Source organism: Perognathus longimembris, chromosome 3, assembly GCF_023159225.1.
Source record: "Perognathus longimembris pacificus isolate PPM17 chromosome 3, ASM2315922v1, whole genome shotgun sequence".
In the NCBI taxonomy this organism is placed as follows: Eukaryota; Metazoa; Chordata; class Mammalia; order Rodentia; family Heteromyidae; genus Perognathus; species Perognathus longimembris.
The window spans coordinates 72,197,404-72,222,037 of record NC_063163.1 but is presented as its reverse complement, the minus strand read 5'-3'; the positions used below and the strand labels follow the sequence as shown (position 1 = coordinate 72,222,037).

Below are 24,634 nucleotides of genomic sequence, written 5' to 3'. Positions count from 1 at the left end.
CAACTCTACAGGTTGCGCTCCGGAGTGAAGACGAGACCCGCAGCCCGGAGAGCACGCTCTTCTGCCCGCCCAAGCGGGCATCCTTTGCCTCCTCGCCGGGTTCCAGACTGACCAATCGCCTTTGAGGCTTGTGTGTGGTCACAACCAATCAGCGCGAAGTTCATCTGGAGAAACGACCAATGGGTACACACCGCGGGGCTCGGGAGGCCCGCGGTCATGCGCGTGCTGAGGAGCCAATGGGAAGTGGCGTCCGGGCTAGGCGGCAGCGGCTCCCCGCGGCGGCGGGGCGGGGTCGCAGCTTCCAGCCGGGCCCCTCGACGAAGGGTGAGTCTGGAACTGGGGGCCCCGGGGGCGCGCCTGGCCGCTCCTGCTGGAGCGGAGGTGGAGGAAGGGAGCCTCAGGTCCCGTGCACAGCCAGCGCACCCCGCAGTTGACTGCCCGGACAGCCGGGTTTGGAGGGGGGTTGTGGGGGAGGGATGACACGGGTGCAGCCTTCCCGGGCGCAGATTTCACCCTGAAGATCTCCGGAGGCCACGGAAGGAGGCGGGGAGGAAGCCGAGCACTCCCCACAAGTCCCATCCTCCGTGGGAGCCCTCTCCAGCATGAATTAGGCGCCGGCGGTACACCCGGAAGCCCTCGGCCGGAGCTCTTTGAGTCTTCCCCTCAGCTCTTTGCGGCAGACACTCCAACAATGTCTTGTTTTCCAGAGGGAAGCCCCGGGCCAACATTCCCCACTTCCCAACAACTTGCCATACACCAGTAACATCCCTCGCTCCGGGAGTCCTGGCTCCGGACTTAGGGTGCTGGGAGGGAGCCAAGCTGGGGGAGGAAATCCGAGGGGCTGGAGATGCCGGGGACAGAAATCGTGACTGACAGGAAGCAAAACCCACCGTGATCCTGAAACCAAGGCGAAGGAATGAGTTGGTTGAATTAATGAACTCATAATTTTTCTCAGGGCCACGTTACAGCTGCCCAGCTCCCATGATGATTGTATTTTGATTTGTATCGCATTTGTTTGCTTCTTTTGGTTTGTTTGTTTTCCTGCTTGATTCAAGGTCTGTGCCGAAGTTGTACCATGCAGAACCATGTTGACAGCTGGCTATTTTCCCACATCACAACCCTCCGGCACTCTCTCCTCCACACGGGCAAACAGGACTAAACTAGCTGAGCGAATTGCCACAGCACAATCCTCATCTCAGTAGTGTTTGACCACAGCCTGATTATTTCAGAAAGGTTGGTTCCAATTTGGTTTGTTGTTGTTTTTTGTTTTTTTTTTTTTTTGGGGGGGGGGGGTTGATAGGATCTTGCCATATTGCCCAGCTTGGTCTCAAACTGAAGATCCAACTTCCTCTGCCGCCTGAGTGCTGGGCTTTCAGGTATGCACCACCATGCAGAGCCAGAGTGGATATTCTTTTTCTTTCTTTTTTTCTTTCTTTTTTTTTTTTTGGTGCCTATCCTGGGACTTGAATTCAGGGTCTCAATGTTATTTCTGAATCTCGGTTCTACTTCCAGTTTCTTGTTGCTCAATTGGTGATTAGAGTCTCATGGACTTTCCTGCCTGGGCTGGCTTCCAACTTAGATCCTCAGATCTGTCAACCTCCTGTGTAGTTTGGATTACAGGTATGAGTCTGCAGCACCCTGCTTATTTTATTCATTTTAATTTTAATTTTCATGTTATTTCGGGGTTAAACCTAGTCCCAGAGTGGATCCTTATATTGGTGCAAATTTATCCACAGAAGGGAACATTCACATTGGGCTTAGTAGTGTCCACCTGTAGTTCCAACTGCTCAGGCAGCTGAGGCAGAAAATCACTTGAGTCCAAGTATTCTAAAAAAAAAAAAAAAAAAATACCTGGGCGTTGGTGACTCAGGCTCATACTGCTAGCTCCTCAGGAGCCTAAGATCTGAGGATCACAGTTCAAAGTCAGCCAGGGCAGGAAAGTTTGTCAGACTCTTATCTCTAATAAACCACCAAAAAAAAAAAAAAAGCCAGAAGTGGAGCTGTGGCTCAAGTGGTAGAGCACTAGCCTTGAGCAGAAAAGCTTAGGAACAGTGCCCACACCCTGAATTCAAGGCCAAGGACCAGCAAAAAAGAAAGAAAAAGGAGGAGCCGGTGCTAGTGTCTCATGCCCCAAATCCGAGAGGGGGGGGGGAGGAAAGGGAGAGTTTGATGTTAGCATGGCTGGCAGATGGAGGAAGTAGGTCCCCAGCCAACCCCATCAATCAAATGTGGACATTGATGCCAGGGAAGAGAATCAGGCACTTAAGGTTCCACAGACTGAGGGAGCCCCAAATTTACCCCTGAGGCCTCTGCCCAGGTGGATGCACATGGTAGGGCCATCCAGGGAGGGAGGCCTGGCGGCTGACACTCTGTCCCCTCCCAAGGTGCCAGCTGTGAGGAGCATGTCTCTTTGGAAGCCAGCTGCAGTAGACGCACCGCTCATGGCCGACTTGGGAGGTGTGAAGGTGCTACTGCATTGGGCCGGGCCCACAGGTGGGGAGCCCTGGGTCACCGTCAACGATTCCCTGCTGACCGCGGAGGAGATCTGTGTTCAGATCGCCCACAAAATTGGTGAGTCAGAGGTGGGCCAGGGTTCAGGTGGGGCAGGGCTAGGCCCCATTTATTATCTGCCTAAATGAGCACCAGCTACATGTCAGCTTCAGTTCTTTTCCTTTTTATTTTTTACTCAAGGCTGGCGCTCTACCTCTTGAGCCACAGCCCCATATCCAGCTTTTTGGTGGCTCATTGGAGATAAGAGTCTCCTGGACTTTCTGCCTGGGCTGGCTTTGAACTGTGATCACCAGATCTCAGCCGCCTGAATAGCTAGGATGACAGGTTTGATTGGGGTCTAGCTAGACTGACCTCATACCCCCTCTTCCTGTCTCTGCCTTCCCAGTAGCTGGGTCTCCAGGTATGCGCCACCAAGCCTGTCTGTCAGCTTCAGTTCATAGGAGGGAAGATGAGAGGAAACCTAATAAATGATGTTGAGAGGATGAGAATTTGGAATGCTAGGAAGGTTTTATTGAGGAGGCATTGTTTGAACAAAAGCTCAAAATCGGGAAAGGGAAGATGATACCAGTGGGAGCAAACAGTTTATGCAAAGGCCCTGGGGTTAGGACTTGCCAGGAACAGAAGGCGGGCCTGTGGGGCTGGAGTGGAGTGATTGAAGGGGAAATGAGACGGGAGGAGGTGACAAGGGAGATAATGTAGGAGGGAGCCATGAAGGGTTCTAAGCAGAGGACACAGCTAGACAGGAACGCTCACTCACCCATGCCCTCTGGCTGTGATCCAGGGAACAGAGTCTGGGACCCAATGGATGCTAGGAAATGATGGACAAAACAGAACTGAGGGTTTCAAAGAACTGTGCAATGGGCTAGAAAATCAACAGTAGACGTTAGTTCTGGGGTCACAATTCTGGGGTCTCGGATGTTTCAAGCAGGCCCCAGCATGTGCCTGGGGTTTCTTCTGCCTTTATTTGGGCTAGTTATTTTTGTTTGCTTGGTTTTTGTTAGTCAGGGGGATTGAACTCAGGGCCTGGGTGCTGTCTCTAAGCTTTTCTCTTCAAGGCTAGCGCTCTACCACTTGGAGCCACAGAGACTCTGATTCTCTGGTGGTTCATTGGAAATAAGAGTTTCATGAACTTTCCTGCCTGGGCTGGCTTTGAACCCTCAGATCTCTGCTTTTTTTTGGGCCAGTCTTGGGCCTTCAACTCAGGGCCTGAGCGCTGTCCCTGCTTCTTTTTGCTCAAGGCTAGCACTCTGCCACTTGAGCCATAGCGCCACTTCTGGCCGTTTTCTATATATGTGGTGCCGGAGAATCGAACCCAAGGCTTCGTGTATACAAGGCAAGCACTCTTGCCACTAGACTGTATTCCCAGCCCCAGATCTCTGCTTCTTGAGTGGCTAGGATTACAGGCATGAGACACCAATTCCCAGTTTATTTGTTGCTTTTTATTGGGTGTTATTTTGTCTTGGTGCTAATCCTGGGGCTTGAACTCAGGAAGTTGAGCTCTTACTTGACTTTCATTTTCATCAAAGCTCATGCTCTACCACTTGAACTGTGTCTCTACTTTTAGCTTCTTTTTTCTGGTTAATTGGAGATAATTATGGATTTTTCCTCCCCAGGCTGGCTTCGGACTATGATCATCAGATCTCAGCCTCCTGAGTAGCTAGGAGATTGTTGACATGAGCCACCAGCACATGGCTTGGGCTAATTATTTTGGAGATAGTCTTTTTTTTTTTTTTTTTGCCAGTCCTGGGCCTTGCTCAAGGCTAGCACTCTGCCACTTGAGTCACAGCACCACTTCTGGCCATTTTCTATATATGTGGTGCTGGGGAATTGAACCCAGTGCCTCATGTATACGGGGCAAGCACTGTTGCCACTAGGCCATATTCCCAGCCCCCTGGAGATAGTCTTATATGTGACTTGATCTACTTAATTTCATACCACCACGCCTAGCTAGGGATTGAGATGCTATTTTAGTGAACCCTTTTTTTTTTTTTTGTCCAGGCGTCCTCAAACCGCTATCCTCTAGATCATGGCCTTCTGAGTAGCTGGAGTTGAAGGCGTGACCCGCTGGCACCTGGCTCTTCCACTTCCTTTTTTTTTTTTTTTGGTCATTCATGGGCTTGAACTCAGGGCCTGGGCACTGTCCCTGAGCCTTTTCACTCAAGGTTAGCACTCTACCACTTGGAGCCACAGAGACTCTGGTTCTCTGGTGGTTCATTGGAGATAAGAGCCACAGCATCACTTGCAGTTTTCCGGTGGCTCTCTGGAGGTAAAGTCTCATGAGCTTTCTTTCCTGCCTGGGCTGGCTCTGACCTGTGATCCTCAAATGTCAGCCTTCTGAGTAGCTAGGATGACAAGCAGGAACCACCAGTGCCTGGCTCCTCTACTTCTTTTTTGTTTTTGTTTTTTGGCCAGTCCAGAGTCTTGAACTCAGGGCCTGAGCATTGTCCCTGTCTTCTTTTTGCTCAAGGCTAGTGCTCTGCCACTTGAGCCTCAGCGCCACTTCTGGCCGTTTTCTATATGTGTGGTGCTGAGGAATCGAACCCAGAGCTTCATGTGTACGAGGCAAGCATTCTTGCCACTAGGCCATATTCCCAGCCCCTCCTCTCTACTTCTTATAAAGCCACAGATACCATTCTAGGGACCCCACCCTCTTAACCCAGTCATCTCCCAGAGACCCCTCTGGAGATTAATATCCCACCATAGGCACTTCAAGAAGGCACTTCAGCTGTGTGCTGGGGGCTCACGCCTGTAACCTTGCTACTCAGGTGGCTGAGACCTGAGCATCCATATTTGAAGCCAGCCTGGGCAGGACAGTCCATGAGACTCTTCTCTCCAATGAACTACTCAGGAAAAGCCAGAAGTGGTGCTATGGCTCAAGTGGTAGTACGCTAGCGCTAGCACAAAGAGGCTCAGGAACAGCGCCCAGGCCCTGAATTCAAGCCCCAGGACTCCAAAAACAAAAGTCATTCCAGGGGACATAAGGCCAGTCTAGCAATGGGATCTGTCACTCCATTGATTCTCAGCATTGGTTCACTCCTCTAGCCATCTTTCTCCCCCTCACTATGCCACAGATGGCTCTCTTGACATTCCTGCTAAGGAAAGGGTGGGCCTTCCTTCATTGAGTTGTTCGTTCTCCTGTCTGGGGGTACAGGAATCACAAAGGACCCTTGATAGTTCCTACAAACTGCCCAGCTGAGGGAACTATGCCTGCGATGCCCAGGTTGCTCCATGTGTTTGAGGAAGCTGGGGAGCTTCGGGGTGACTGGTGTTTGCTCGCGTAACTGAGAAAGAGAAGCAGGAAAAAACCATACACACAAAAAAAAGAAAGAGGGGGCTGGGGATATGGCCCAGTGGCAAGAGTGCTTGCCTTGTATACATGAGGCCCTGGGTTCGATTCCCCAGCACCACATATACAGAAAATGGCTAGAAGTGGCACTGTGGCTCAAGTGGCAGAGTGCTAGCCTTGAGCAAGAAGAAGCCAGGGACAGTGCTCAGGCCCTGAGTCCAAGCCCCAGGACTGGCCAAAAAAAGAAAGAGAAGCAGAAACAGAACCCCGGACATGACAGCTGAAGCCAGCTTTCAGTTACTCAGGGCTGGGGCATTGGGCCTTCTCAGCAGGAAGTGGGGAGCTTGGAAGTTATATGACTCATCTTCCTACCATGGAAAACCAATGCCTCCACCAGCATCAGTGACTCATGGGAATCCCTGCTACTCAGATGGCTGGGCTCTGAGAATCATGGTGGAAAGCCAATCCAGGCAGGAAAGTCCATGAGACTCTTATCTCCAATGAACCACCAAAGGAGTTGGAAGTGGTGGAGCTGTGGTTCAAGGCACTAGCCTTGAGTGCAAAAGCTTAGGGACAGCGCCCAAACCACGAGTTCAAGCCCCAGGACCAGCACATATACACACACCATTGAATGAATCAATGAGAAAAGGTTCATTGTCGCTCACAATTTTGTAGGACTTGGTCCAGGATTGGTTGTTATGCCCAGTTGGTTGCATTGAGCATGTCACAAATGGCAGCAGCTTGTGGCAGAGCAGAACTGCCCTCACCATAGTCAAGAACCAGAAAGATAAATGATCAGAGTCCCACAGTCTCTTGAACATTAGGCTGCCAATTAGCTAAAGACTTCCCACAAGGCCCCGCCTCTTAAAGGCTTCACAACATCCTAATAGCACCACCCTGGGACCAGTTCTTCAATCTATAGGATAACTTGAAGATTGAGTCTTATAAGAGGTGTATGTAGGGGTGGGGACCTTGGATGAGATCTGTTTCTAACAGTACACATCAAAGGGGCCCTTTGACAGCAGATCATAGTTGGATATTTCTTTGGGGTTAGAGTTATAGGCAAATTGCTAGTTATTTCTAGAATGGTGTTAGTCTAGCATATATTTTGCTGTTGTAATAAGCAGTCCACTTCTCTCCTACCCCTCCCCCCAATATTCATAAAATAAGAAAACCAAGTTTGCTGGGTGCAGAGGCTCACACCTGTCCTCAGGAAATTGAGATCTGAGGATCATGGTGGTTTAAAGCCAGCCTGGGCAGGAAAGTTCATGAGACTCTTATCTCCAACAAGCCACTCAGAAAAAGCCAGCAGTGGCACTGTGGCTCAAGTGGGAGAACACTAACCTTCAGTAAAAGAAGCTGTGGGACAGCACCCAGGTTATAATGAGTTCAAAACCCCAGGATCAGGAATGGGAATATGGCCTAATGGTAGAGTGCTTGCCTCATATACATGAAGCCCTGGGTTTGATTCCCAAGCACCACATATACAGAAAACAGCCAGAAGTGGTGCTGTGGCTCAAGTGGCAGAGTGCTAGCCTTGAGCAAAAAGAAGCCAGGGACAGTGCTCAGGCCCTGAGTCCAAGCCCCAGGACTGGCAAAAATAAATAAATAAATAAAATAGGATCAGCCAAAAAAAAGGAAAGAAAACCAGATTTACCTGTAATCAAATGCAGGTTGAGACAGACATGCTGACACACACTTTTAGTCTCAGCCTTTGGGGGAATGAAATAGGGAAGGCAGTTTGGACTACATAATATGACCCCATCTCATCCTGCCCTATTCCGCCTTTCCCTCCAAACCCCCCATCCCCCCTCCCCCCCCAGAAAAAAGCTTGTCAGGGGCTGAGAATGTGGCTTAGTGGTAAAATGCTTGCCTGGCATGTATGAAGCCCTGGGTTTGATTCCTCAGTAACACATAGACAGAAAAAGCCAGAAGTGGCTCTGTGCTTCAAGTGGTAGAGCGTTAGCCTTGAGCACAGAGAGGCTCAGGGACAGGGCCCAGGCCCTGAGTTCAAGCCCCAGGACTGGGGGGAGGAAGGAAGGCTGGTCAGATAATTTGCCTCCATCTTATAGCTTTGCCACTGACTGCATAAGAAGTCTTCTGCACGCCTAGGATGGGGGACCTAGTATGGGGGAAGTGGCAGGAAGGATTATTTCCCAGCTCAAATCTGTCTGTCTTTCCTACCATATCCCATTGGCCATGAACCTAGCTGCAAGGGATGCTGGGAATTGTAGTTCTGTGAGGGCTGGCCTGGAGTTATTGACATACTGCATTTCCTTCTGCCTCTGTGCAACTGAGGAGGAGACTTACGGAAGAGGTTTGAAGGAAGATGGCTGGTCTCAGGGATCTTAGGGTGGACCTCAGCAGATAGGGCTCTGACCTCATTGTTTTCCTGTCCCAGGCATCACTCCACCCTGTTTCAATCTCTTTGCCCTCTTCGATGCCCAGGCCGGAGTCTGGCTGCCCCCAAACCACACCCTGGATGTGTCCAGAGACACAAATATGACTCTGTTATTCCGAATGAGGTGAGTTAGGCCTTAGGGAAGGCTTGTCCTTCTGTGTCCAGCCACAAGCCAGCTTTAAAACCCTTCCCTTCTTGCAGATTTTATTTCCGGAACTGGCATGGCTTGAATTCTCAGGAACCTGCTGTGTACCGCTGTGGATTCCCGGGGGCTGAAGCACCTCCAGAACAGGCAGAGCAGGGGGTACAACTCTTGGATTCAGCCTCATTTGAGTACCTCTTTGAGCAGGTGTGTGCAGGACTGGGAGGTGAGACTGAAGGAACTTAGGGGCCGTTTAGAAAGTTGCCAGGTCCCTCTCTAATTCACTATAGTGAATCCATTTCAACTCTTGTCATCTGGGATCCTTTGGCTTCCTGCACAACAAAAGATCCGGGGCATGTGGTGTCTTCCAAAATCAGGCTCGTTGGAGGCTGAGGTGAAAGGATCATGAGTTTAATGCTAGTCTGAAATATGTAGCAAGACATAATTTTTAAGTGTTTTTGTTTTGTTTTGTTATAAATCCCTATTTAAAAAATAGTGTGGTTGAGTGCTGGGATCAATTAGTGACATCTGTTATTGGCACCAGATGAATTAGTGATGTCTGCCACAGGTACAGGATTGGACCAATAAAGTTGTATTTTACCTTTTCTAAAAATGGTGGCCTCTCCCTCTAGAGCCTAGCAACTAAAGTTCTGTAGCTACAGAGAGCAAAATGGCTCTTACACCTCCTTTTCTTCCCACCCCAGGGCAAGCATGAGTTTGTGAATGACATAGTCTCCCTGTGGGAGCTGACAAGTGAAGAAGAGATTCACCACTTTAAAAATGAGAGCTTGGGCATGGCCTTTCTGCACCTCTGCCATCTCTCCCTCTGCCGTGGCGTTCCTCTGGAGGACGTGGCCAAGGAGATCAGGTGTCTGGGAATGGAGTGGGGAACTTGCCTTTCTCAGCAGGGGGTTGGGATGGACCACAGTGTGGAAGGAAGGAAGGAAGGAAGGAAAGAAGGAAGGAAGGAAGGAAAAAAACAGAAAAAAGGGAAGGAAAGGAGGAAGCAAGGAAGGAACGAAGGAAAAGAAAAGGAGAAGAGGGGCTGGGAATATGGACTAGTGGCAAGAGCTCCTGCCTTATATACATGAAGCCCTGGATTCGATTCCCAGTACCACATATATAGAAAACGACCAGAAGTGGCGCTGTGGCTCAAGTGGCAGAGTGCTAGCCTTGAGCAAAGAGAAGCCAGGGACAGTGCTCAGGCCCTGAGTCCAAGGCCCAGGACTGGCCAAAAAAGAAATGGAGAAGAGATAGAAAACTGTATGTCACACTAGTGGCAGGTGCAGGCAGATGACAGCAAGAAAGGACGTACTAGAGAGGCTGAGGAAGGAAGGACCGTGTTCCCAGAGCTGTGCCATTTTGCCCATCATCTTAAAGCAAAAGAACACCACCAAGTGGGGTTGGATCGCAGGGCCTTGAGCTCTTGCTTTTTGCTCAAGGCTTGGCACACTCCCAACACTTGAGTCACATCTCCACTTCCAGCTTTTTTGGAGAGAAGAGTCTTAAAGACTTATCTGCCCATGGCGGGCTTCAAACCTCCATCCTTAGCTCTCTGTAGTAGCTGGCAATGTTGAGCCACCAGTGCTGGATCTTTGTGTGTGCCTGTTTTCTAGAGAGGTGAAAGCCACTTTGCCCAGGTGATGTCACGCCGTCGGGGGCCTGCCCTCCCCACCACTCCAGTCCCTGACACCCCCCCTCACCCCACTCCTCCCTGTGTACCCCGCAGCTTCAAGGACTGCATCCCACGCTCCTTCCGCCAGCAGATCCGCCAGCACAATGCGCTGACCAGGCTGCGCCTGCGCAACCTGTTCCGTCGCTTTGTGCGCGCCTTCCAGCCCCGCCAGCTGTCTGCGCACGCGGTTATGGTCAAGTACCTGGCCACCCTGGAGCGCCTGGCACCCCGCTTCGGCGCCGAGCGCCTGCCTGCCCGCCACCTGCAGCTGCAGGCCCAGGCCCCGGGGGCGCCCTGCTACACCCAAGACGGCAGCCAGGCCTCCAGGGACTCGGACCCTGAGTCAGCCCTGGGACCCCCCACCCATGAGGTGCTGGTGACTGGCACGGGGGGCATCCAGTGGCGGCCAGTGCAGGACAAGGTGAGGCGGGTGATGCTTCTGCTCCCCAGAGCAGGGGGTCCCCACTCATCCCTGGCAGGCGGCCTGGGCCTTCTGTGTCTGTGTCTGTGTGTGTGTCTTGGTCCTGAGGCTTGCACTCAGGACCTGGACAGCACCTGGACACTGCCCCTGTCATTTTCACTCAAGGCTGTCCCTCCACCCCTTGAGTCACAGCCCCATTTCCGGCTTTTTGCTGGCTCATTGGAGATTTCAATTTGCATGGATTTTCCTGCCCAGCATGGCTTTGAACCACATGATTCTTAGATCTCAGCCTCCTGGGTAGGTATGATAACAGGTTTGAGCCATCGGCACCTGGGTTTGGGAGCTGTTTTTTTTTTTTTTTTTTTCTGTTTATTTTTGCTGGTGGTGGGCCTTGAACTCTGGGCCTGGGTGCTGTCCCTAAGCTCCTTTTGCTCAGGGCTAGCACTCTACCACTTGAGCTACAGCACCACTTGTTTTGTTTTGTTATGTCTCATGGACTTTCCTGCATGGCTAGCTTTGAACCACAGTCCTCAGATCTCAGCCTCCTGAGTAACTAGGGTAATAGGTGTGAGTCACCATCACCCAACTTCAGGAGTTACTCTTTTAGTGTCCTATTCTATGAGGTGATACCTGGAGTATGAACCTCCAGAGGGACTCTCTCTTCTTGCCATGCAGGGAATAGGACCCGGGGGCCTCACACATGCCAGACAGGTTATCACCCACTGGTCTGTACCACAGTCCTGGGGAACTCCTTTTTGTTTGTGTGTGTGTGTGTGTGTGTGTGTGTGTGTGTATGTGTGTGTTTTAGCTCATCCTGAAGCTTGAACTCAGAACCTAGGTACTGTCCCTGAGCTTTTTTGCTCAAGGCTGTTGCTCTGCCACTTGGGCCACAGAACCACTTGGTAGTTAATTGGAAATAGGAATCTTACAGACTTTCTTGCCCAGGATGGAACGTGGGAGCTGGAGGTGGGGAGTGAACGAGTCGGGCCTCCCTTCTGCTCTGCCAGAGATTCTGGCTTCTGTCCTGGGCATTTTGTATGATCTGTGGCTGTAGGTGGCTGGTTCCCCAGCTTCTGTCTTGCCCCTGGGGCTATAACCACACATGGCCCGTGTGTGGGACAGGAGCTGGCCTGTTAGCCTCTAGTTCCAGCTAATCTAGAGCCCAAGGGAAAGGATCACCTGAGCTTCAAAAGCAGCTTGGAATGTGGCTCAAGTGGTAGAGCATCAAGCATAGGGACTTGAGTTCAAACCCCAGTACCACCAAAAACCAAACAAACAAAAAATTTTAGCCCCCAGTAGTTCCCGCCTGAAAATTCTTACTCAGGAGGCTGAGATCCAAAGGATCATGGTTTGAAGTCAGCCAGGGCAGGAAAGTATGTGAGACTCTAATCTCCAATGAACCACCAAAAAGCCAGAAGTCGAATTGTGGTTCAAATGGTAGAGCAAGAGCACAAGGCCCTGAGTTCAAGTCCCAGTATTGACACAGGAAAAAAATAACCCCAAAGTGCAACAGACTGTTCAAGGCCAGCCTGGGCAACAGCAAGACCTTAAATCTCAAACAAAAGGAATTCATAGACAGGGCTTGTTCTCTATATTTCCCCCCACCCCCAGGTGCTGGGCTCCCAGGATTCCAAGGGTGGCAATGGTGACAGCAGGAACCTCCAGGGCCGCTTGTCCCGGAAGAAAGGCAAGGCCCACCAGGCAGGAGAGCAGGTGGTGGGCAGGCCCTGGGAGCCACCCTGGACCTACTTCTGCGATTTCCAAGACATTTCCCATGTGGTACTGAAAGACAGCCGCGTCAGCATCCACCGGCAGGACAACCAATGCCTGGTGCGGCCTGGGGCCACAGCTGGGTGGGCAGCAGGGCAGCTCTGGTCCCCACTGCCCACCTGATGTCCCCCTGGCCCGCAGGAGCTGAGCCTACTTTCCCGTGCCAGCGCCTTGTCCTTTGTGGCTCTGGTGGATGGCTACTTCCGCCTGACAGCAGACTCCAGCCACTACCTGTGCCATGAGGTGGCACCGCCTCGGCTGGTGATGAGCATCCAGGATGGCATCCACGGACCGCTGCTGTGAGGGGGCATGGCAGGGGCTCGGGCGAGGCCAGCAAAGCCCAAACCACCCCCTGAGGGTGGGGAGGGCGTGGTCAGCAGCAGGGTGGGGTGGCGTGTCTGGGAGCGTGTTCACTGTTGAGTGCGTGTGCATTGTCCACATAGGGATGTAAACTCCAATGTGTATGTGTGTGGTCCTTAGTGCACGAGTTTGTCTTCGTGAGCATGTATGCACGTGCTTCCGGGAATAGTGCATGTGTCCATGCGTATGCAAGGGAGTCAGGATGCACACTCACACATTTGCCCAGGTGTGGATGTGCATGTCCAAGTGTGCACCGTGCACACATGTGCATCGCACTCAGTGCACCCACGTGTGAGTCCACATGTGTAGACATGCACACGTGTAATACAGTCACACATGAATGCTGTATTTTATGTTTGTGCACGCACAGGCATGCACATGTGTGTGTCTGAGGGCTTGTGTGGTGAGTGTGGCTACCTGGGCTGGGTGTGGTGCAATGACATGCTATGTCATTGTGGAAGTATCCCTCCGGAGCTGTCACCCCATTTCTTTGTTTAACTGCTTGGGTTTGTGTCTCGTGTTTGTGATTGGCACCACCTACCAGACCAGCAGCTTTTACTGTCCATTTGTGCTTCTTTTGCACTTAGTTTGCGTGACACTGAGGATTGAACGCAGAGCCTGAAGCCTGCAAGTCTGGCACCCTCACTGGGCCACACCTCCAGCCCTGTTTTTGCTTTAGTTATTTTTGTGTTTATGTATGCCAGTACTGGGGCTTGAATTTAGGGTCTCATGCTCTTGCTTGTCTTTTTACACTAGAGTTAGAGCTCTACCACTTGAGCCACAGCTCTACTTCTGACTGGTTCATTGGGGATAAGTCTCACTCACAGACTTTCCTGCCCTGGCTGGATTTGAACCTCAATCTTCAGATCTCAGCTGTCTAAATAGCTGGGATTACAGATGTGATCTCCTGCACCTAGCTTCATTTGGCCCTCTTGTTCCCCCTTCAGGGATCCATTTGTGCGAGCCAAGCTGCGGCCGGAGGATGGGCTGTATCTCATTCACTGGAGTACTAACCACCTCTACCGCCTCCTCCTCACAGTGGCCCAGCGTGACTCGGTGGGCCTGGGTGCTGGGGAAGGGTCACTGCCTGGAGCCTGGCTGGGCACACTGACTGCTCACTGCCCCTTCCACCCACCACAGGCACCCGGGGTGCAGAGCTTGCGCCTCCGGAAGTTCCCCATCCTGCAAGAGGCTGGGACCTTTGTGATGGAGGGCTGGGGCCGCTCCTTTGCCAGCATCAGGGAGCTGCGGATGGCTCTGCAGGGCTGTGCCCTGCGGGCTGGTGAGGATTGTTTCCCGCTGCGCCGCTGCTGCCTGCCCCGACCTGGAGGTAGGTGAGGAGAGTGGAGACCAGGGGCCGGGCCTGGCATCTCTTCTCCCCAGCCAGCCCATCTGCCGTTTCGCCTCTGACCCTAGAAATCTCCAACCTCCTCATCATGCGGGGGTCACGGGCCAGCAGCCAGCCGCTTCATCTCAGCCAGCTCAGCTTCCACAGGATCCATCAGGATGACATCACCCAGGTGGGTGTGGCCAGTGGACAGGGAGGCGCTAGCCAGGTGGGCGGGGCTAGGGTTGCCGGATCCAATAGGACGCCACTCGGGTGGGTGGGGCTTCCAGGAGGAGAGCACCTAGGTATGTTGGCCTCCGGTGGGTGTGGCTATCAGGTCTGCTAAAAGCATTCAAAAGAAGGCAATGTTCTCGTGGGCGGAGCTTATTCTAAGTTCAAATGATGTTGTTGGGCGGGGCTTCCGGTGGGCGGGGCTTGAGCCAAGGCCAGCCCCCTCGCTGCTACCTTGTGGTGCCTGCTGGCCTTCAGGTCATATTCTGTGCCACTTCCCACAGCTCTCCCACCTGGGCCAGGGTACAAGGACCAACGTATACGAGGGCCTCCTACATGTGGGGAGCCCTGAGGAGGAGGAGGAGGAGGAGGAGGAAGACAAAGTGGACAGTGGGATCTCCCTGGAGCCATGTGGGAGCAGGAGCCGTGGGCAGGAGCTACGGGTGGTGCTTAAAGTACTGGACCCCAGTCACCATGACATCGCCATGGTGAGAGCGCCCCAGGCCCTGGTTCATCTGTTGTGGGCAGTGGAGTGGGACGTGAAAGTGGGCTTTGCAGCCCCGTGCGTGACCTGCCTGGTCCCCACAGGCGTTCTACGAGACTGCCAGCCTCATGAGCCAGGTCTCGCATGCACATCTGGCCTTCGTGCACGGCGTGTGTGTGCGTGGCTCCGAGAGTGAGTGGACCCCATCCATCCACACCCAACACCCCTTTGCAGACATGCCCATTTTCTAGGCTGTACCCCACTCCCAACTTTTTTATGAGGTGCTGGGGATGGAACCCAAGATTTGCATATTCTCTGCACACACACTACCATTAAGCCATGCCCCTAGCCCATCTGATTACTCATACATGGCCTGAAATCTGACTCTGGGCTAACCTTGATCTTCCTTCCATAACCAACCCCTGACTGTGTGCCAACCCTGTACTTACATCCTAACCCCAGATTACACTTTTGTCCTCTCACCTGTACCCCAACTTTCCACTTAACACCCTGATTGCTAGCTACACCCCAGTCTCCATCTCCCACTTTGCCTGCTGCACCCCAGTTCCCTTTAACCCTCCAATCCCATTGGTGCTGTGACCGACCCAGGTGGTCCTCCAGTCCTGTTGTGACCCCCTCAAACTTCCCACACCACTGCCTCTGCAGTGCAACTCACTTAGAGCCTAGTGCTATTCATACCCCTCTCCATGGGGCCCTCTAAGAGTCTTGTACCTCATGATCCCAGCCTTGCCATAATGCAACCCCTAAGTATATAACCATCCCTCCACTCCATCCCCCATTTCTCTTGTGAGTCTCTCCCAAACCTCTCCTACATCTTCCCCAACCCTCTGGCCCCTGGAGGTGGGAGGCGGGGGGGGGGGTCCTGGAGCAGCTGGATCTTTGCAGACATCATGGTGACAGAGTTTGTGGAACATGGACCCCTGGACGTGTGGCTGCGGCGAGAGCGGGGTCATGTGCCCATGACCTGGAAGGTGGTGGTGGCCCAGCAGCTGGCCAGCGCCCTCAGCTACATGGTATGTGGCCTGGAGGGTAGCACTGCAGCCCAGGGTGGCCAGGGAGCCTGGGCATTGTGGGGACGGCAGGACACAGCCCTAGTCCACAAGCTGGTATCTGGTCTTGGCTGCCTCTCTAGTTTTGGTGGGTCCCGGGGCTTGAACTCTTGGCCTGGATGTTGTCCCTGAGCTTTTCTGCTCAAGGCTAGTGCTCTACCACTTGAGCTACAGCACCACTGCCAGTATTTTGTGGCATTGGAGATGAGTTTCACAGATGTTCCTGCCCGGGCTGCCAGCAAACTGTGATCCTCAAATCTCAGCTTCCTAAGTAGCTGGGATTACAGGTGAGAGTCACTAGTGCCTGGCTTCTGTTTCGTGTGTGTGTGTGTTTGTGTGTGTGTGTGTTGGTAATAAGGTTTGTACTTAGGGCCTTGAGTTCTGCTCAAGGCAGGTGCTCTACCACTTGAGCTACACACACTTTGAGTTCAAGTTTTTTGATGGTTAATTGGAAGTAAGTGTCTCACAGATTTTCCTGCCCAGGCTGCTTCAAATTACAATCCTCAGATCTCAGCCTCCTGAGAAGCTAGAATTAAAGGTGTGAGCCACTGGCACCCAGCTGAAGCTAGAATTTTGCAGGAGTGGGAGGCAGTACTGAGGCTTGAACCTAGGGCCTCACACTTGAGCCATACCCTAAGCCAGGATCTGGGATTTGGGGTGGGAAGAGACAAGGACAATTCATCATTCATTAGTTCCCTCTGGGTTCCAGGACCCTTGACTGTTCAAGTCCCTTCTATACAGCGTCATAGTGTATTTTGGGTATGGTGGCTCAGTGCTATAATCCTAGTTACTTGGGAGGCAAGAGAGAAGAGCATCACAGTTGGAGGCCAGCTCAGGCTCATCCCCCCCCCCCCAAAAAAAAAACCCATAGTAAGACCCTTTCTCAAAATAAGCTAGATATGGTAGCACACATCTATAAGCACACCAGAGGCTTAGACTGGTGGATGGGGAATTCTAGGATAGCCTGGGCTACAGAGTGAGGCTATATACCCTGTCTCAAAAATAAATGAATAAATAGGTAGGCTGGGGAAGGTCTCATTCATTATAGAAGTGAAAGAAAGAACAGGAAGGATGTGGGTGGAAGAATCTATTGGAGGGAAAGTACAGGTAGTGCAAAGGCCTTGGGGCAGGAGGGTGCTTGGCACATGTGTGAGACCAGCAATGGGGTCTTCTGGCCTTTTGTCCCTGGCAAAGATCCTTGGCTACTAACTTAGGCCCCTTGTGCTGTTACCTGGTTACAGTGACAGAGTGTGCACATCCCATAATGACTATGGTATCCTTTGCACATAAATGCCAGTAGAGTTTGGGGACACAGTCTGTGCCCTTTCCCAGTGGTCACCCCTTTCCATTCCTGTCTCCCATCCAGGAAGACAAGAGCCTGGTTCATGGTAATGTGTGTGGTCGAAACGTCTTGCTAGCCCGGCCAGGGCTGGCAGAGGGCACCAGCCCATTCATCAAGTTGAGCGATCCTGGCGTTGGCCTGGGGGCCCTCTCCAGGGAAGGTGAGTACCCCAGCAGAGCAGGGCACAGGGACAAGGGACCCCTTCTCCTTCCACCCTCTGTGACCTCTGACCTTGGTCCCCAGAGCGCGTTGAGCGCATCCCCTGGACGGCTCCTGAGTGCCTGACTGGTGGGGCCAGCAGCCTGAGTACCGCGGCTGACAAGTGGGGGTTTGGCGCCACTCTGCTTGAGATCTGCTTTGATGGGGAGGCCCCCCTCCAGGGCCGTGGCCCATCCGAGGTACATCTAGGGCATCCCTGGGGCTCTATCTTGGGGTTCATTGCTGTCTTCCTTTTCTCTCTCATTTTTTTGTCAGTCATGGGGCTTGAACTCAAGGCCTGGGCTCTGTCTCTGAGTTCTTTAATTCATGGTTAGCATTCTACCACTTTGAGCCATATTGCCACTTCCGGTTTTCTGATGTTTCATTGGAGATAAGAGTATCAAGGGCTTTCCTGCCTGGGCTGGCTTTGAACTGTGATCCTCAGATCTCAATGGCCTGAGTAGCTAGGATTACAAGCCTGAACTACTGGCACCCAGCTTGTCCTTACTTTGTAAGGAAATCAGTGGTGGCCAAGGCACCTAACAAGGCTTCAGTTATAGGCAGTGAGCAGGGCAAGGGCAGAACCTCTTAGGGTCTGCACAAACCTTACCTTCAGGTTTTATTTAATGTAGGATTAGTGGACAAGTGTGGTGGTTCACACCTGCAATCCCAGGTAATTAGGAGGCAGAAATAGGAGGAACTGCCTGGGCAAAAATCTCAAGACCTGGCTGAGCACCAGTGGCTCATGCCTGTCATCCTAGCTACTCAGGAGGCTGAGATCTGAGGATCACAGTTGGAAGCCAGCCCAGGCAGGAAAGCCTTTTTTATCTCCAATTAATCATCAGAGAATGAGAGGCAGTGCTGTGCCTCAAAGAGCTAGAGCTCTAGGGCTGGGGATATGGCCTAGTGGCAAGAGCGCTTGCCTCGTATACAAGAAGCCCTTGGTTCAATTCCCCAGCACCACATATACAGAAAATGGCCAGAAGTGGCTGCGGCTCAAGTGGCAGAGTGCTAGCCTTGAGCAAAAAAAAATAAAAAAAGAAGCCAGGGACAGTGCTCAGGCCCTGAGTCCAAGGCCCAGGACTGGCAAAAAAAAAAAAAAAAAAAAAAAAAGTGGTAGAGCTCTAATCTTGAAAGAACTCAAGGACAGAGCCCTGGCCCTGATTCCAAGCCCCATGACTACTGCCACCACCAATAAAAATATCAAGACCCTATTTGAAAAATTATAAGCCAAAATGTTGAGGGTAGAGTGCCTGCCTCATAGGCCTGAGGCACGGAGTTCAGTTCCAAGTACAAAAAAATAAAGTGTAGAATTAGGCCTCTGAGCAAGGTTAGAAAAGGTAACTACATGGCCCAGCCTGTGCAAAGGCCCTGAGGCCTTCAAGCATTGAGGAAGCAGCAATATTAGCAATGACCACAAGCATGGGGAGAGAGGGGTAGAAGCCAGGACAGTAAGTACAGGGAACTTGGGCCCAAGCCTTGTCTCTGCAGCCCTCTGGGAGCCTCCCTCTTGCTCCTGTAAAAGGCTGGGAATGGGGCTGGGAATATGGCCTAGTGGTAGAGTGGTAGAGCCCTGGGTTTGATTCCCCAGCACCACATATAAAGAAAAAGCCAGAAGTGGCGCTGTGGCTCAAGTGGTAGAGTGCTAGCCTTGAGCAAAATGAAGCCAGGGACAGTGCTCAGGCCCTGAGTCCAAGGCCCAGGACTGGCAAAGAAACAAAAACAGAAAACCTTGGGAATGAAAAGGGCCAGGCATTTGGCTGAGGCCAACCCTCCTGCTCTGAGTATGGTCAGACTCTTAGGGAAGGTCGCAGATGGGGTGCTCACTGCGCCTCGCTCCCCTCTCATGTAGAAAGAGCGTTTCTACCAGAAGCAGCACCAGCTGCCGGAGCCCTCATGCCCTGAGCTCGCCATGCTCACGAGCCAGTGCCTGACCTACGAGCCTGCGCAGCGGCCGTCCTTCCGCACCATCCTGCGCGACCTCACACGGCTGCAGCCTCACAGTGCGCCTCGGGCAGGGGAATGGGATGGGTGGGATGCCCGTGACACAAGCATGTGTGGCCCCGAGGCCTCCATGCACAGCACATACAGGCAGCCGGGGGACGGGGAGGGCTGCAGCGGGAGCAGTAACCTGCCTTGTGATCCCGTGTGGGTTTGGCTGGGAAATGGCTGGAGCTCCCTCTTCCCCCACTGTGGTTCTAACAGATCTAGTGGATATCTCTACTGTGAACCCCGACTCGCCTGCCTCTGACCCCACGGTTTTCCACAAGCGGTATTTGAAAAAGATTCGGGATCTGGGCGAGGTAAGGGCAGGGCCTGGGAGGGGCCAGGAGTCTTCTGAACCCTGGTGCTCCCGATGGGGGAGGGTTTGGGGATTGTGCAAAGATATCTCACCTGTGATGGAAAGGCCCGGAGCGCCGAGATCCTCTAGCTCCTCCATCGCAGGACTGGATGGGGCCTAGGACTTCCCAAATGGGCATTCCAGAGGCCTGGCCTGGGAATTTGAGGCTAGGGCTGACCCTCTTTCTCCTGGCTAGGGGCACTTTGGCAAGGTCAGCCTGTACTGCTACGACCCCACCAACGATGGTACTGGGGAGATGGTGGCGGTGAAGGCCCTCAAGTCTGGTTGCGGCCCCCAGCTCCATTCTGGCTGGAGGCGGGAAATTGACATCCTGCGCACACTGTACCACGAGCACATTGTCAAGTACAAGGGCTGCTGCGAGGACCAAGGTGGGCAGGGCCTAGCCACGTTGTGATTGGATGAGGACGAGTGGGTGGAGCCTGTCTGGCCAATTCGAATATCACTATGTCCGTGGGGTCGGAGTCAGGCAGCCTTCTTTCCACTTACGATGGACGGGAGTCAAGTGGGGCCTTTATGGCGCATGCTTGTAAATCCTACTCAGGGTGCTGAGATCTGAACCTCTCCACTCAAAGCAAGCCCGAGCAGGAAAGTCCCTAAGACTTTTTTTTTTTTTTGTCGGTTGTGAGGCTTGAACTCAGGGCTTGTGTACTCACTTTGAGCCACATCTCTACTTCCAGATTTTGAGTGTTTAATTGGAGATAAGGGTCTCCTGCACGGACTTTCCTGGGCTGGCTTCGAACCGCAATCCTCAGTTCTCAGCCTCCTGAGTAGCTAGGATTACTGGCGTGAGTCACCAGTGACTGGCTCCATGAGACACTTACCTCCATCTAACCAGCGGAAACCTGAAAATGGAGCTGTGGCTCAAGTGGCAGAGTAATAGCCTTGGGTAGAAAAGCTCAGGGTCAGTGCCCAGGCCCTGAGTTCAAGCCCCAGGACTTCTCTCGCATACACAGATACTAGACCTCGGGTGCATGTAGGTGGGTGGTGATCTGGCCGTCTCCACCATGGCTCCCTCTCCGTGCCAGGCGAGAAGTCGGTGCAGCTGGTCATGGAGTACGTGCCCCTGGGTAGCCTCCGGGACTACCTGCCCCGGCACAGCGTGGGGCTGGCTCAGCTGTTGCTCTTCGCCCAGCAGATCTGCCAGGTGGGCCGGCCCCAACCCTGCTTCCAGAACCTGCTACCTCTGATTCCACCTGCCCCATCCATCCTGTCCAGTCTGCCCCTACTCATGAATCCTGGTCCTATTGTCCTTGGACCCCCCCACCCCACCCCGCCACTCTCTTCTGCAATGCCTAACATGCCCTACCCTCTCAAGGTCCTGGAGGATCCCAATGGCCAAGCCCATCAACCTGGCCACGCCCACCGCACAACATGGCCTACACTTATTGCCACGCCCACCATGGTGGCCACGCCCACTGCTATTGGCCACGCCTTCCCAGTTCTCTGGCTCCACCTGCTGCCCCATCCTCCCTCTTGACTGGGTCTCTTGCGGACTCAACCTGTTTCCCTGTGGTCCTGGCACCCACTGCTACCCCATCCCCTCTCCCCACCCCCCATCCCTAGACCCTAACTCCCCCCCACCGCCCCTAGGGCATGGCCTACCTGCACGCCCAGCACTACATCCACCGAGATCTAGCCGCGCGCAACGTGCTGCTGGACAACGACAGGCTGGTCAAGATCGGGGACTTTGGCCTAGCCAAGGCCGTGCCTGAAGGCCATGAGTACTACCGCGTGCGCGAGGACGGGGACAGCCCCGTGTTCTGGTGACCGTGGGTGGGGCCACAGTCTGAGGGCGGTGCCACCTGGAATAGCAGGGTGGAGGAGACTGAGGAAGAGCCTGATACTAGGGGAGCTGGGTGGTCCCAAGTAGACCTTCCCCTGGGGCTCCAGCCTGGACTGGACTCCTACACCCTCAATACAGCCTCTAGCCCTGAGGCCCGCCTCCCCTCTCCCCAGGTATGCCCCAGAGTGCTTGAAGGAGTGTAAGTTCTACTATGCATCTGATGTCTGGTCCTTTGGGGTGACCCTCTACGAGCTGCTGACACACTGTGACTCTAGCCAGAGCCCCCCTTCGGTGAGCACCAAGCCCCACCCATGGGAAACAGAAGTTTGGAAGCTGGGCCACAAAGCTCACTTTCTAGCCTGGTGTGGTGGTACACACCAGTAATCCTAACCTACTTGGGAGGCTGAGGCAGTAAGATCAAGAGCTTGAGGCCAGTCTGAACAACAACAAAGATATCAGGGGCTGGGAATATGACCTAGTGGCAAGAGTGCTTGCCTTGCATACATAAAGCCCTGGATTCGATTCCTCAGCACCACATATGTAGAAAAAGCCAGAAGAGGTGCTGTGGCTCAAGTGGTAGAGTGCTGGCCTTGAGCAAAAAGAAGCCAGGGACAGTTCTCAGGCCCTGAGTTCAAGCCCCAGGACAGGCAAAAAAAAAAAAAAAAAATCAGGACCTTCATTGCAAAATAAAAATAACCAGAGGTAGGGTTTGGCTCAAGTGGTGAAGTATTTTCTAGCAGATGGGTTCAATCCCCAGTACAAAGAAAATAAAACCCCAGCTCTCCATCCTAGCAGATGCCTCTCAGTGCTGATATTTAACAGGGGCCACTTGTTCAGGATTTTTATTTGTTTTGACAGGGTCTTATTATGTAGCCCCAGCAGGCTCAAACCTTGAGGTCTTATTCCATTGTGGTAGCATATGGAACAGGATGAGCCTTTTCTGTGGCCACAGCAACCCGTCCCTCCTTTTTCTGGTGTGATTTCCATGACTTCCTCTGATTGGCCCAGCTTAGTTCCTATGTGCATTCGGAAACCCATCACTGCACAGCCATAGGCCACAGTGATTGGCAAGACTTGGTGCAGGGGGGTGGAGGGAGCAGCTAGGAGAAAATTCTGTTACCCAGAATGCCTTTATAGCCCCAGCTACTGGAGATTGAGTAAGAAGTAGCACTTAACCCTAATAGTTCAGGGCTTGCCTGGGCAACATAGCAAGACCCACATTTTTTTTGTTGGTTAGTCATGGGTCTTGAACTCAGGGCCTTGGCACTGTCCCTGAGCTCCTTTGCTCAAGACTAACACTCTACCACTTTGAGCCACAGCTGTACTTCTGGATTTTTAGTGGTTAATTGGAGATGAGTCTGACAGGGATTTTTCTAGCTAGCTTCAAATCGCGATCCTCAGATAGCAGCTTAATTTAAAAAAACAAAAAGTTTCTCCATTTCAGTTTGATAGTTCATAGCTGTAATCCAGGAGATGAAAGGCTAAGGATCATGAGTTTGAAGCCAGCCTAGGCAAAGTTAGTGAGGCCCCGAAGAAGGGGGGAAAGGGAAGAAGATAGAGGGAGGGAGGGATGACAGGAGGGAGGGAGGCTGAAGTGGTAGAGGGCTTGGATAGTGTGCAGGAGGCCCTAAGTTCCATCTCCACCAAAAAGGAAAAATAGCTGGCACTGGTGGCTTAGCTACTCAGGAGGTTGAGATCTGAGAATTGAGGTTCAAAGCCAGCCTGGGACGGAAAGTCCATGAGACTCCTATCTTCAATTAACCACCAAAATTAAGGAAGTGGAGCTGTGGCTCAAATGGTAGAGCACCAGCCTTGAAGTTTGGGGGATGGGGGAGGGAAGCCCAGGACAATGTCCAGGCCATGAATTCAAGCCCCAAGACTGGGTCAAAAAAAAGAATGGTTTTGGATTGAGCCTGCAGCTGGGAAAAGTGTTGAGGTGGGATTTGAACCCCCCACAGTGGCGTGTCAAGCCTCTCTCTCCCTGGCAATGTCATCTCTCTGTGCCGTAGAAATTCATCGAGCTCATAGGCCTCACCCAGGGCCAGATGACGGTGCTGAGACTCACCGAGTTGCTGGAGCGAGGAGAGAGGCTGCCGAGGCCCGACAAATGCCCCAGTGAGGTGAGATGGGTCCCCTCACCCCTGCCTTCCACCTCCACTTCCCACAGACAAGCTACAGGGAGCAGCACCCATCACTCCGTTCTCCTTCCCCAGGTCTATCTCCTCATGAAAAACTGCTGGGAAGTGGAGGCCTCCTACCGTCCTACCTTCCAGAACCTCATCCCCGTCCTCAAGATGGCCCACGACAAGTACCAGGCCCAGGCCCCGTCGGTGTTCAGTGTGTGCTGAAGTGCCAGGACGGGTCAGAGCCCAGGGGTGCCCCCCCGCCCCAGGACCCGGGCCTTCTGTCTGGAGCCCTCCACTTTGCTGGTCCTGGGGCTTAAACACGTGGCCTGGGCGCTTTCCCTGAGTTTTGTTGTTGTTTTTCCCCTTCAAGGCTAGCATTCTACCATTCTACCATTTGAGCCACAGCTCCTCTTGTGGCTTTTTGGTGGTTCATTGGCAATAAGAGTCTCACGGACTTCCCTGCTTGGGCTGGCCTCAAACTGCAAGCCTCAGATTTCAACCTCCAGAGTAGCTAGGATAACAAGTGTGAGCTGCCAGTACCCAGCTAGATTCAGCTTTTAAACTTCTGCTCCCCATAAGCTGCCAGCCAGGCTGGGGTGCTGCTCAGTGGCACAGCATAAGTTTAACACACAAGATGCCCTGTGCTCCACCCTCAGCACCCAAACTACACGTACGCACACACACAAAAGGCCAATTTCTGGTACACAGAAGGCGCTCAATAATGGCTTGTTAAGTGTCCAAAGTATCTGGGGAGCCACTTTCCCCCTGGGTAGGACTTGACTATGCACATTCTTTATGTTCTCTGAGACCTCAGGCAAATCGCCAGCTCAGCCTGTCTGGGCCTCCCTTTTCTTTTTCTTTTTTTTTTTTTTTTTTGGCCAGTCCTGGGCCTTGGACTCAGGGCCTGAGCACTGTCCCTGGCTTCCTTTTTGCTCAAGGTTAGCACTCTGCCACTTGAGCCACAGCGCCACTTCTGGCCGTTTTCTGTATATGTGGTGCTGGGGAATAGAACCCAGGGCCTCATGTATAGGAGGCAAGCTCTCTTGCCACTAGGCCATATCCCCAGCCCCTGGGCCTCCCTTTTCAATCTGTGGGAATGGATGTAACTTGCTACCTGGCAGGACTGATGTGGGGAATGCTGGGGA

At 52.8% G+C, this 24,634-nt stretch overlaps 1 protein-coding gene across 3 annotated transcripts; it reads left to right on the top strand.

Moving 5' to 3' along the window:
- The first annotated feature begins 148 nt into the window (after positions 1–148).
- Tyk2 (tyrosine kinase 2) lies at positions 149–23,813 on the top strand. 3 transcript variants are annotated; one of them, XM_048342201.1, is made up of 25 exons: positions 149–324; positions 1,056–1,233; positions 2,385–2,571; positions 8,199–8,322; positions 8,400–8,547; positions 9,045–9,208; positions 10,070–10,436; positions 12,048–12,266; positions 12,348–12,505; positions 13,514–13,622; positions 13,707–13,896; positions 13,983–14,086; positions 14,409–14,612; positions 14,713–14,800; positions 15,515–15,642; positions 17,045–17,180; positions 17,264–17,418; positions 19,071–19,221; positions 19,424–19,521; positions 19,756–19,948; positions 20,606–20,724; positions 21,171–21,343; positions 21,537–21,654; positions 23,373–23,483; positions 23,577–23,813. In XM_048342201.1, the coding sequence occupies exons 3-25, from the start codon at positions 2,403–2,405 to the stop codon at positions 23,709–23,711; spliced, it is 3,561 nt and encodes a 1,186-aa protein (XP_048198158.1). In that variant the 5' UTR covers positions 149–324; positions 1,056–1,233; positions 2,385–2,402; the 3' UTR covers positions 23,712–23,813. The 3 variants fall into 3 exon arrangements, 2 of the variants coding, with proteins under 2 accessions (XP_048198158.1, XP_048198159.1); XM_048342202.1 differs by lacking the exons at positions 149–324; positions 2,385–2,571 and having other exon boundaries at positions 401–1,233; XR_007210404.1 differs by lacking the exons at positions 149–324; positions 21,171–21,343; positions 23,577–23,813 and having other exon boundaries at positions 397–1,233.
- Positions 23,814–24,634: the final 821 nt, after the last annotated feature.

Coding starts and splice junctions, on each gene's coding strand:
- Tyk2 (XM_048342201.1), top strand. CDS start 2,403: ATGTCTCTTTGGAAGCCAGCTGCAGTAGACGCACCGCTCATGGCCGAC. Junction 19,949..20,605: donor GGGCTGCTGCGAGGACCAAG/GTGGGCAGGGCC, acceptor TCTCCGTGCCAG/GCGAGAAGTCGGTGCAGCTG. Junction 21,344..21,536: donor GGGGACAGCCCCGTGTTCTG/GTGACCGTGGGT, acceptor CCCTCTCCCCAG/GTATGCCCCAGAGTGCTTGA.